Consider the following 11,933-nt stretch of genomic DNA (forward strand, 5'->3'; position numbering starts at 1 on the left):
GACTGCTTTTTCCATACAAATGGATGCTCTCAAGAATTTCTGTCAAGAGGAATTATTTCTTAGAAGATAGGGTCATCTTGTGACAGGCTTCAAGAGTTTCAAACTTGTCTTATTTTATTGTGAGTTCAAGTTCAGCAAAAAAAATTCTAACTTCCTATAATTTTATCTTGAATCTGACAACCACAGGTTTGAAATTTAAACTTTGATTGATTGATTATCAATTAATTTTGAGTGAACTTCCACTGCTTTTGATATAAAGAATCATACAAATAGCAATGATAGTACATGGACTCCAGTCTCTTCACACCCACCCTGCCAAACGATGGGCCCTGCTGGGTGGTCCACACCATGCTAATGCAGCATTGCACATGAGACAGTGTGATGCAACAAATCATAAGGTTGGCAATAAAGAAAGCTTTTTCTGAAGTCTCTTCACTTTCCAAATTAAGATTTTGAGCAATTAATTTGAAAATAAAATGAAGGGTTTTATGCAAGACTACTGTAAGTTCCTTTTTCATCCCAGAAATCAGAATTGTTCCAAATAAGCCCTGTTTAGACAAAGAGACTGTTCTCATATAGGAAACTTAATAATGTAATTCCTTTTTAAGCAAAATGGTTCAACTTTATGCTAAAAACAACAAGTTTTTAAGTGGAAGCATTACTGATTGCAAACCAAAGAAATCAGTCAAGCATCAGTTCCCCTTTGTGCAGGTCACTTACATTTAAAGAAAAGTCATATGCTAATAGTTAGCTTATGACTAACAAATTACAAGGAATTATTCCTTGTCTTTTTAGCCTTTTGTTCAAAAACTAAATGAGAACTAGGTTGCTTGCCAAAATAGAGCTTATTTGGGCTGAGAACCCTTTTTGACGATATATAATATAGTTACACTGGAGCATATTTTGCACTATTTTATAAATTTGTTAATAAACCTGAAAATCATTATATTTCTTCTAATAATTATATGTTTTACAGATATTATCAAGGAGCTCATAGCATGATACAAATCTGGGGATATTGCAAAACGAACATACAGCTCTCCCCAACTGAGAAATGCAAATTACTGGTATTTGAGTTTCCCTTCTCATTTTATTTTAAAGGGTTGAAATAAACCTTGATCATTTTTCAAATCCCCAAAACTGCTGGAAATATAAAAAAATTGTTATCTGTTGCATCTAAGTGTGGCTGTGACATGAAAAAGGGGCTTTCACTTTCTGTGATCACACACTGTGGCCAGGTTAAATCAGGAAGTATTACCACAAAAACATCATAATTGTTTCAGAATAAAATTTGATGTTTCCTCACAGGAAGCATACCATTCTTTTATGGAATCAAATCTTGGTCAAGAAAAACAAAATTTTTAATCAATTAAGAAACAGAGAAGCTTACTGGACACACATTTTTCTTCCAAAACATTTTCTCAGTTAAGCCATATTAAATCAATATTCCCTAGTTTGACCAGACCAACAACTTACACATCACATTACATAACTTGATGGGTGGCACATGGTTATTTGAGACTAAGCATCAGTGTGGGAGTGAAAACAAATGTTTGGCTTTATCAACCGACTTGATAAGGTGCATTGACTACTGCAAAGAGATACAAAAGCTTATGTTTTAGGCATTAGTCCTTCGTCAGAGCATATGGATATAGTGTTAGCCCCTTCGTCACAGAGCATTTTCAATGCTCTGACAAAGCTAAGGCTAACAGTTAAAAACCATTTGCCACCCCTACTCTGGGACGAAAAATGTTTCGTTAAATTCATATAGTTTTATGGAAGGCCATGAAGATCATGTTTTGTGTACAGTTCCTCAGTGATATCATATACAGGATTAATCGCCTCTGTCACCTCTTTCAACAACCGCTTTGCTTCTTCTCGTCCCACGCTGGGTGCTGCAATTTTTTTGGTTAAATCGCCAACATTGGGTAACGCGTACATTGCCCAGGTAGCTGCCTTGCGAATCCACCACGGGTGAAAATTGGCGAGAGATTGGTTGTAAGCATCTGTAGCCATGGACGAAGAAGAATCATTGTCTGATGCCTCACTAAGTTTCTTCATGAACAGCACGGTAAAGGCTAGGGCGCGGTGTAACCTTAGCAATGTTCTAGAACCGGACAAAGGTTGACTTTTCTTCTGCGTCAAATCGTTTGCGATTTCAAACTCAAACATAGCTTGAAATAAAACGTACTTATCTCCATTCTCTGATCCACGATGCTGTTGAAGGATTCCGATTTTCTCTCTGACATCTGCTGTGATAAATCCAAAAACCGTTCCTAGCATATCGAAAAATATACAAAGCTCGTCATAGCCTCGAATGTACTCGTCCATCAGAAGGGTTCCGTCTTCTTGCAGAGTCTTTTTGAAGGCATCTTGTACGACACTCAGTTGAAACTTCCTCTCCGACATAATCACAGGAGATTTACCTGTACAAGAGAAGTAATCACGTCCCTATTACAGCTTTGCAATTATTTATGAGCGATATTCCATACCGGCTTGTCAACTATCCTCCATTTTCGATTTCGTTTGCGGTGCTCTACGATCTAACCGCTGACCAAAGGATCGTAGGCTCTGGGCGAGGGTGACCACAATGACAATCTCGTACCCAGAGTCCTCAGGCTTTTTGGTCAGCGGGGCGGCGCCAGGAGAGACTCTGGGATAATGGAATTTCTTATCCCAGAAAACGTGGGATTCCGGTCTTAGTGCGCATGCTTAAGATTAAAACGGAAGTCAAATGCCACAAAATGGAAGCCGTGTTATTGTTACTGGGCCTGAAGGATTTATAGGGCCTTGAAAGTGTTCGAGAAAGCCAAAATTGATTCTTACACGCGATCAAAAGGAACTGGATTTTTTTCCCGTAAGAGCGGATCAAAGCAACTGGATTTTTTTTCATGTATTAAAGAGCGAGCGAAAGGTGGACTTGATTCGACGTTGCTACAACAGACAAGTAACATATTTCTTTATTACTGTTTATACTTACAAATAAAAAGGAACCATCACTTCTCCTCTCACAGAACTGAGCAGCTGACTGTGTATTGAATTTATGTTCAAATTACCTTCTCCCCTTCCCTTAACAGTTTACGTCCAAATGGGATTCAATGAACACATACATGTTACCATTTGAGAATAATTTAAATCACCTCTTAATGTTAGTAATATTTACTGTTGTAAATTAAGTTTTTTTTCGTCCCAAAAAAAGTTAATTTTATTAGACTGAATTGTGTGCACGCTTTTCTTAATGTGAATTTAAGAAAGTCATATGTGTTCGAGTGCAAGCTAGTACAATTTCAACATCAGCATATTTAATACATGCCATGAATTCAAGAGCACCTTTAAAGTTTTTCTTTCTGAATAAACATTCCTTTTGCCTAGCTTTTGGCAAAACTGATAGAGAGTGCTCACATCTTGCATGCTTTTAGTGCTGTAGAGTTGCTCCCAGGTATACTAATAATGTATCTAGAAATAAAATGAAGTAGTATAACAGAGATTGGATAATTGTGCCAACAGGCCTTGAAAATAAGGATAGTGAGTTGTGTTGAGGTTTAATTTGTTAACTATTCTGCCTTACCACAGAGTAATTATATGAGAACTGTATGGAGAGTGGTAATCATGCCACCTCTCATCAGTAAATTGGTTATAATGTGATTGTTGAGAGGCTGTTGATCACCTGACTATAATATTTCATTTAGTCAGTAAATTTCTATACCGTGCGTTTAATCTCCTTAGTCTGTTCTTGTATACATGTAATCAAGGTAAAATAATTTAAAACTATCTTATGTGAGTTCTCTTGTAATTTTGGGTGCAGTGTAGGAAGCACAGGGAAGGGGTCGAAAGATTGGGGAAATTGTGTTTATATTATAAATTGAAATAATTTTGGTGGGGCCTGACTTCATCTGGTTGTGGAGTGCACACTTTAACTAAGAGCTGAGTCAGATAGCTCAGATACTGACACACATTACCTAATGTATTCTGATTGATTAGGGCACATTACTGGTAAATTGATAATTTCTGAAGGATTTGCCATATTTCTTTTGAGTACTGGATGGTGATGTGATTTGGTATCACACGTTTAATTGACTTCAGGCAAGGGAAGTATTATACTCAACCAACACTCTGCTGAATTGTATAATATAATCTCTTCTCTGATCTTGCAGCTCTTGCTTTGACGACAGATGATTACTATTGTCAAACTCCCCAATATCCTGAATGATTGGCACAGTGTTGTGAGACCTTTGCTGAACTGTGTAAATTATCCAGCGCCGGCTTGTGGTAATTTGTGGTCCCTTGACGATAATGTTAGCTAAGAACTAAAACTGAAAATTGTGAAACGTGACTCTTATTTCAAGCCCTTCCTGGGCTCTGATTGTCTATTAGGCCAGAATGTAAGTCATCCAGCATATTGCATAATGTTTGTGGGACTGGACCAAGCCTTATCAGCTGCATTGATCAAAGGTCTAGAACAATAGAAATACACATTCAAAATAATAATTCAAAATCATTTAAATTTGTCATACCATCAGTTACAAAACTATATCTAAAAAGATGTTTCAAATTTCTTTTTTAGCTGGTTAGCAGAATAAACAATAAGGCTAGTGACGTTTCTTTAACCCATAAGATAGATTGAATAGTAATTCTTTTTTTGGGGGGAGGGGAGGGTCCAACAAGCATTGACTGTAAAACTTCATGTTTCATCTATAATCACTCTATAATTAACAGTTTTGTTAACAAATTATACTTAAAAATTCTACATACTTGATGAGATAATGGTTACACATAATTTTATTAGTTACCCCTTAACAGGGAAGGGGAAGGGAGTAAAGGACCCATTGGAATCCTTGGAATGTTCAACATATATATTTTATAGACGTGTCACTCTTTAATAACTATTGAATGCAGTTTTTTTGCAAGCTAGTATTGTAGTGTCTGAAAGTTTTTCTTTTGTTTGATTATCAGTGTAAAATAACAATAAACGGTAGGATTCACTGAGAAGTATAATTTTTATGCTTAAACCTGCTGGCTACCACAAATTTCTTGCTAATATTAACTAGCAATAATAATTACATGAATGAATATTACATGAAAAAATGATAGACGAGGTTGTTTTCACCAAATTATTCTGTAAAATCCATCCACTGCCAAAATAATTATGTCAGTAAATTTGCCAATTACAAGTGGAGTGTTTGATAAGGATATAATTATGATGAAAGTGGTCACTTTCTGCACAAGGCTGTGCAAGCATTATCTGCAGGTCATATGCCACACAAACTTGGGGTACTTGGCTTCCATGTTTATGTACAACGAGTACACTTGCAGTGGAATGAAATCGAGCAGGGGCCTTCTCTTGTATCTCCTCAATATAATAGCGTCCCAATTGAACCCTTCAAGGGAAGACTTGGTGTTCTTCCTCATGACATATAGCACAGAAAGTCACACCACCGCTCATCTATTTTTTTTCAACAACTGGTACTTTAGGCATGATTGCACACTTGTCTACAAGGGAACCCACAGTTTCCTTGTCTCATACTTCTTCAATGGAGTATTTGTTTTGTTTTGTCAGATGAAGGGAAAAATAATATTTTAAAAAAGTTAGATTGTTTTTACTTACATATTAATGTACAGTACATTAACACTGAGTACAATTATTAAACTATCATTACCTTCAAATTGTTGCCATCTTTATTTTAAACTCAGTGTACATTATTTGTTTAGTTATAAAAAAAACTCCTAGCAATATATTATGCAATAACTTTTGTATATTTTTAAGATTGAGGAGGCTTAATATTCACAAGCCTCATGGTATCTGTTATTGAGCCTGATCCTCTCCACTACTTGAGTTTTTTTTTTCTTTTATTTGTTTGTCTGTGTACGTGTGGGAAATAAATAAATGTAAAGATTTTAAGGTACTTCTGCATTTCGAAGTCCAGCTTTAGGCTTCAGGATTATCTACACCTGTTTTTTGACTGGTCAAGTTGGGTGGCTCTTCACTGTCACAGTGTGTTGACTTTCTTGCAGAGAAGATGGTTGTAAGTAACAGGCAACAAGTCTTTATTCTCAACTGCCCCTATACTGTAAAAGTAAAATTCAAATCTGTATGTACTATTACATTTGAGATTAAACTTTCATCTGAAGGTAACCTAAAACCACGGCCTTATACACTTTTTAGGACAAATAATTAATTATTCTTATTTTGCATGGAATATGGAACAGTGACAAAAAAATCTGACAAAATTTCTCAAAACAAAATCTCTCAAAATTTAAGAAAAATATTCAACACACCATTACCTCCGCCTGAAAGGGGGAATTTTTTCTGAATTTTTTTCTTTGGCAAACTGGCCATGGGCCGTGACTGAAAAAAGTGAAACTTTTGCTAGATCGTGTGCGACGTTCGATGTCTTCAGCGTTTCCCTTGTGGCAAAACCGAAAGGGAATTAATCGAAACGGCAACCTGAGATGGACTCCACTCCACAACAGATCAGTCATCTCCAAATTTTTATCCACAACAAAATTTATAGATGTTAAAGAACTTCTCTATTTTTCCATGATAACCTTCACTAGTAAATAACATGTTCGAATTATTCAGAACGTTGACGACACCAATGTCCTCTCGATTACGTTTAATGTTTCCATACTTGCGAACGGCTTCACCAATTCGTTCTCCTACCGCTTTTTCTCCCAAACTGACTGATAAAATGATATTTTCCGAAAATAATTTTTCACAACAGCGACAGTAATCAGTTTAAGCTGTTTGCATTTTGCCGTGATTTACCGTCGTATGACAGTAGTGGCAAACTTCCTACGATAAAACGGCTGATGTTTAGCCGGCTAGAAATTGTTTCACTGACATAATTCAAAACCTGTCTTTGAATTGGAGTGTTTCTAATTTTTGGTGTGAATAAAATAAAATAAAATAACCGTGACACACACATAAAAATAACAAAACTCCGAGTTTGACATTTCAAATCTCCCTCCAAAACAAGGAAAGTTTCCGGTTTGGTTAACTTCCGCAAATGACCAACGGACTTCCTGTCGGTCTTCCATTGTTATGCAGACGACCAATCAAAAAAATGATATTTTTCCATTATCCCAGAGTCTCTCCTGGCGCCGCCCCGCTGACCAAAAAGCCTGAGGACTCTGGGTACGAGATTGCCACAATGATGGGATAATGGGATTCCAAGATGGCTACCTGAAGATACCAATTCTGTCGTCCCATCATTGACGAAATGCCAGAAATTAGAGTCGTACCTTTAGGCAAGTATTTTAGCATTTAATATGTTTATTTGAGGACTGAATTATCTGTGAAGTCAGTTGACTTTTGCAGTGATTTTACATGAGCGCATAAACGTGCAGTTTTAATGGAGACTTGTAGAGCATGGCATGTGCACATGCGATTACGTATCGTTAAGCTTGGTTTACACGTACGACGCAAGCATAAGCATAAGCATAAGCACAAGCACAAGCACAATGATGTTTACATGTGCGATAAGCATAAGGTGACATACGCAAGCTAGCGCAGAAGCATAAAAATTTACTGCCGCCATTTTGCAAATCGCAACGCATGAGTAACTAGAATGTACGCTGACAACTTGTCACTGTTTTTCAGTTTTATTTCCTTGCGCTTGTGCTTATGCTTGCGTCGCACCGGTTTACACATAGGTTTCTTGTGCTTATGCTTGTACTTATGCTTATGCTAAGCTTGCGTCGTACGTGTAAACCAAGCTTTAGCGCACGTTTTGTGTACATGCACCCTATAAATTTAGTCTTCTGAATTAACTTGCTGAAAACAAAGAGCGATTACAGAACCTTTACTGATATCGTATACCTGCCAACTTTTTCTGAGTCAAATGCGTGAGATTTTTGTCTCCTCATGACCGGGATTTCTGAAAACGTCCGAGCCACTTCCGAAGATTTCCGAAGATTTTCCGAAGACTTTCGAATGTTGCCAAAAATGTCTGAAGATATTCTGAACACTTACAATTCGAACGGATTGTAGACATTAGAAAGCTTTTGAAATTGTTATAAAGAGAAAAGAAATAATACATAACAAATCTGAAATGAATGACATTTTTTCAAAACAACTCATCCGGATTTGTGAGTCAGGCATGAGAAATTGTCCTCGATGCATGAGATCGATGTCTTTAGTCCACAGGCGTGAGACTCACGCATAATGCGTGAGAGTTGGCAGGTATAATATCATTTAGAATCTTAATTAATTATATACTAAAAAATCACAAAAAAAAAACAGTCCCACAAAAATGGTATAAGAATAGAAATTCAACATGGCGACATTGGACAAGGAGGAAGGAGGAGTATGATTCAGACGACTTTTTCATGGATTGATTGCAGAATACCCAGATCATTGTGAAGGGCACAAATATACTGCTCCCACAGTCCCGCAGTGGATGAGTAGTTTAAACTAAACAAGTAGAACTCATTGCATGGTCTTTCAGTCCATGAATATACAAGCCTTAGTTAGTCGGGTTAGTACAACTCGGGGTCCTGTAGTCTGGTAGCCAATAAATAACTTGGTCTGAGTTTCTAGTACAACTGGTGGTCCTTCAGTCGTGTAGTCACTGGTTAATGGCCTAAAGAAGGAGGTATATTATAACTTGTGTAGCACGCTAAGTTAGTACAACAGGAGGTTCTTCAATGTATCCTGGAGGACTGGGGGAACAGTGTTTTAACTTGAATATTAAGTGGGCCGGGTGTTCTGCAATCTAGCTGTTAGTTCCTTAGGATTTGCGAACGTGGAGATTGGGAATAGAGATCTACAACCTCCAGGCCTGGGACTAACAATCTCCAGGTGAGATTTTATACTGAAGTGTAGCAACCTGTTACACTTCATACTGCCCATGGTGCACGCCAGTAAAATGCTTTTGCATGCATGAGATCTCATTGAATTCTGCCATACTCTGCAGACTGGGTAGCCCAGTAGCACTGAGTTCAACTCCTGGCCATTATTGTAAATAGCCAGCTGATCTGCCTCCAGCCAGTTGGGATATTTCACCAGGATGGGAAGATTTTTCATTGTCAATAGAGAGACACTGTGTCAGGTTGACATGTGCAATGCTGCTTATTGCTAAATACATGTACAATACACCATTTAATGCTAATGCAAATGATTTTTTATTTGGAAGGCAAGTGATGTTAAAAATTATGTTTTCCCACCCAATTACTGCTGGGTTGAAGTGCAATGCTTTTGTACCCATTGCAGCTGAATTTCAGTAATAACCCTTAACCTTAGGTAAATAACTTATCTCCTTTGTTTTGTTGTTTCCCAAAACTCTGTCTTGACCGCAATGAGTCACTTGTCAACATTGACATTGAAGGGCTGTGAGGTGAAATAGACAGACAGATAGATAGATAGATAGATAGATAGATAGATAGATAGACAGACAGACAGACAGACAGACAGACAGACAGACAGACAGACAGACAGACAGATAAATAGACAGACAGACAACGACTGAATTACAGCACTGGGTCATTATAATAAATAACTTTTCCTAACAGCACTTTTTTAAACATAAGTTAGACATTCACAGTCTCCTTGTAACAAAGTCCCCAAACCTTTTTGTTCTCTAAGAGGTCTTCTGAGAGTGCAATAAATCTTAACCAGGTCTTCAAGGACAACTTGTGATTTCTTAATTAATTTTCTTGAGGAGAAAAGCCTTAATCACTGCAGAGAAGTACTCAGAAATGAGTATGTAATCTTGGTGTTATAATGGATAAGGAAGAATCTGTCTAGAGACCATCTGAAAATGCTGATTAATGCATTTGCTGTATCACATCTGGATTACTATTAATAATAGTCTATACTGTGGCTTATAGTAGTTTCCTTGGTGTGTGACTGATAAGCTTCTATGCATTCAGAATTCTGCAGCACTCCTGATTTTGGAGATAAGACAGTCTGACCCAATAACTCCAGTCTTGAAAGATTTTCATTGGCTGGTTGAAACATGCATTGTTTTTAAAGGTGTTGCATTGCATGCATGTTTTATGCATTGTTTTTAAATTGTTTTTACTTATAGCTAGCTATCTGGCCTCTCGCAGTACTACGTATCAACCAAATATGCTGCACTAATCTAGTCTTTCTCTACTGCAAATTCTGCCAGTCAGGACAGTACATGTAACTTGTGGGGAATGTGCTTTCTCCTTTTACTCCCCTAATATTTGGAACTCACTATCACAACAGATCAAATCTCTTAAAACTCTCTCAACTGTTTCTTTTTGAGAATGCATATTATGCATAAGTTATATTCTTTGCCTTAGTTTCCTGTTTATCTAGACCTACTAGTTAGTTACTTACCTATTTATCTACGTACTTACGTACTTATTTCATTTATTTATTTATTTTATCCACTGAACCATTTATTGTGTAAGAGGCTACTTGGGCACTGATCAAGGGTAAATGAATCTTGTTATAACTTGATTCTCTTTGATAATCTTTTGCTTTTATTTCAACATGGTCATTATTGGGACAACTTCTGACATAGGAGCTGGACAAGGTATGCTTACACTACAACAATATCAAAGTGTTCAACTACAACATTGATACAGGAACTTCCTTTGGAGCGGGGTGGTGGGGATGCTGAGCCTGGATGGTTACTTTACTCTGCATTTTTTTAATTATTTTATTTTATTACCATCCCTTAGTATCCCCACCATTATTGATTCATGTACATACAGCAAACTGTATTGTGAGGATTAACTATATCTCATTGAATTTTATCCCAAATGCTCATGTCCTTCTGGCTAGAAACTTACATCATTCTTTTAAACTGATATATTCAACAAGTAAAAGATGAAGGGGTGCCTGGGAAAAAGCCCTAAGTAACTTCTGATAAATAATATTGTTAGATTCTCCTTCCAAATCACCTTCTATGCACTTGTGAGACAAAAGGAGAATTTGACCTTACGTCAAAGTCACTTAGGGCCTTGTTCCAGGCACCCCTTCAATTGGCAGACAAGGGGAATGCAGGTGGAAAGGATGAGAATGTAGTGTAGTCCTCTGGGACACCTGTATTATTATTATTATTATTATTATTATTATTATTATTATTATTATTATTATTATTATTATTATTATTATTATTATTATTATTATTATTATTATTATTATAGTTCAGTATGATGATATCTCCTTCCTAAAAACTTCCACTTTCTGCTTGTGAAGGGGGGACATCCCACCCTCCTACCTTTGGTAGACCCAATTCACAGACACCCAATTCCCATCACCAGAGCCAAGGTGGACACCTAACCCTCCAACCCTCTGGACTTAGAAGGACCTTGCTCTCCCACCCTGAGGCTTGGAAGAAAAACCCCTGGGTATCAACCCTAGCTTCCACCCCTGGACTCGGAGGGATACCTGGGTGTATGAAGTCTGGAAATCTAAACCTTAATATGTTTCAGACCAAACTGTGTGATTTTCATACACCATTTTAACTGTAATCTGCAAATAGCCTAACCTTATTCAAACTTTTCATATCATTTTGCATTTTATTGGTATATTTGAAAGCAGATTTGCCAATAAAAGGGAGCTGTGCACAGGGGCCTTTGAAAGAAATTTGGAACTGGCCTCTTTGATTTAAATATAAATTATATGCTATTAACAATATATATTTTTTTACTGTATCTTTGATCTTAGATGTTGGACGCAGTTGTATCCTTGTGACCATTGGAGGGAAGAACATTATGCTGGACTGTGGAATGCACATGGGGTACAATGATGAGGTACCTACACCTACAGTGTATAGGGCTTATTTTTTTGCCTAGTCATGTGAAATGCTTGTTTTGTATATTACAATTGACTACAAATAATTAACATGCTTAATGTTTGCTTTATTTCAGAGACGTTTCCCAGATTTCTCGTATATCACAAGAGCAGGCCGATTGACACAGCATCTGGATTGTGTGATTATAAGGTATTTTGATCC

The 11,933-nt window shown here is 37.0% G+C and overlaps 2 protein-coding genes across 4 annotated transcripts in view; one reads left to right on the forward strand and one right to left on the reverse strand.

The window, feature by feature from the left end:
* Positions 1-92: 92 nt before the first annotated feature.
* On the reverse strand, positions 93-2,545 carry LOC146487547 (ceramide-1-phosphate transfer protein-like). The gene has a single exon (XM_085129593.1). It carries the CDS (start codon positions 2,407-2,409, stop codon positions 1,774-1,776), a length of 636 nt encoding a protein of 211 aa, XP_084985719.1. The 5' UTR covers positions 2,410-2,545; the 3' UTR covers positions 93-1,773.
* Positions 2,546-7,146: 4,601 nt separating this feature from the next.
* LOC146487548 (integrator complex subunit 11-like) overlaps positions 7,147-11,933 on the forward strand; it is a 40,150-nt gene continuing 35,363 nt past the window's right edge. Inside the window, exons 1-4 of one of the 3 annotated variants that reach the window (XM_085129603.1) lie at positions 7,147-7,248; positions 10,494-10,505; positions 11,645-11,730; positions 11,848-11,921. In XM_085129603.1, the coding sequence (XP_084985729.1) occupies positions 7,221-7,248; positions 10,494-10,505; positions 11,645-11,730; positions 11,848-11,921 (200 nt within the window). In that variant the 5' untranslated portion in view covers positions 7,147-7,220. Of the gene's footprint in view, positions 7,249-10,355; positions 10,506-10,570; positions 10,602-11,644; positions 11,731-11,847; positions 11,922-11,933 lie in introns of those variants that run through there. The other 2 variants (XM_085129601.1, XM_085129609.1) reach the window with 2 other exon arrangements.

The sequence above is a fragment of the Pavona decussata genome, unplaced genomic scaffold, assembly GCF_977016875.1.
Source record: "Pavona decussata unplaced genomic scaffold, jaPavDecu1.1 SCAFFOLD_14, whole genome shotgun sequence".
In the NCBI taxonomy this organism is placed as follows: Eukaryota; Metazoa; Cnidaria; class Anthozoa; order Scleractinia; family Agariciidae; genus Pavona; species Pavona decussata.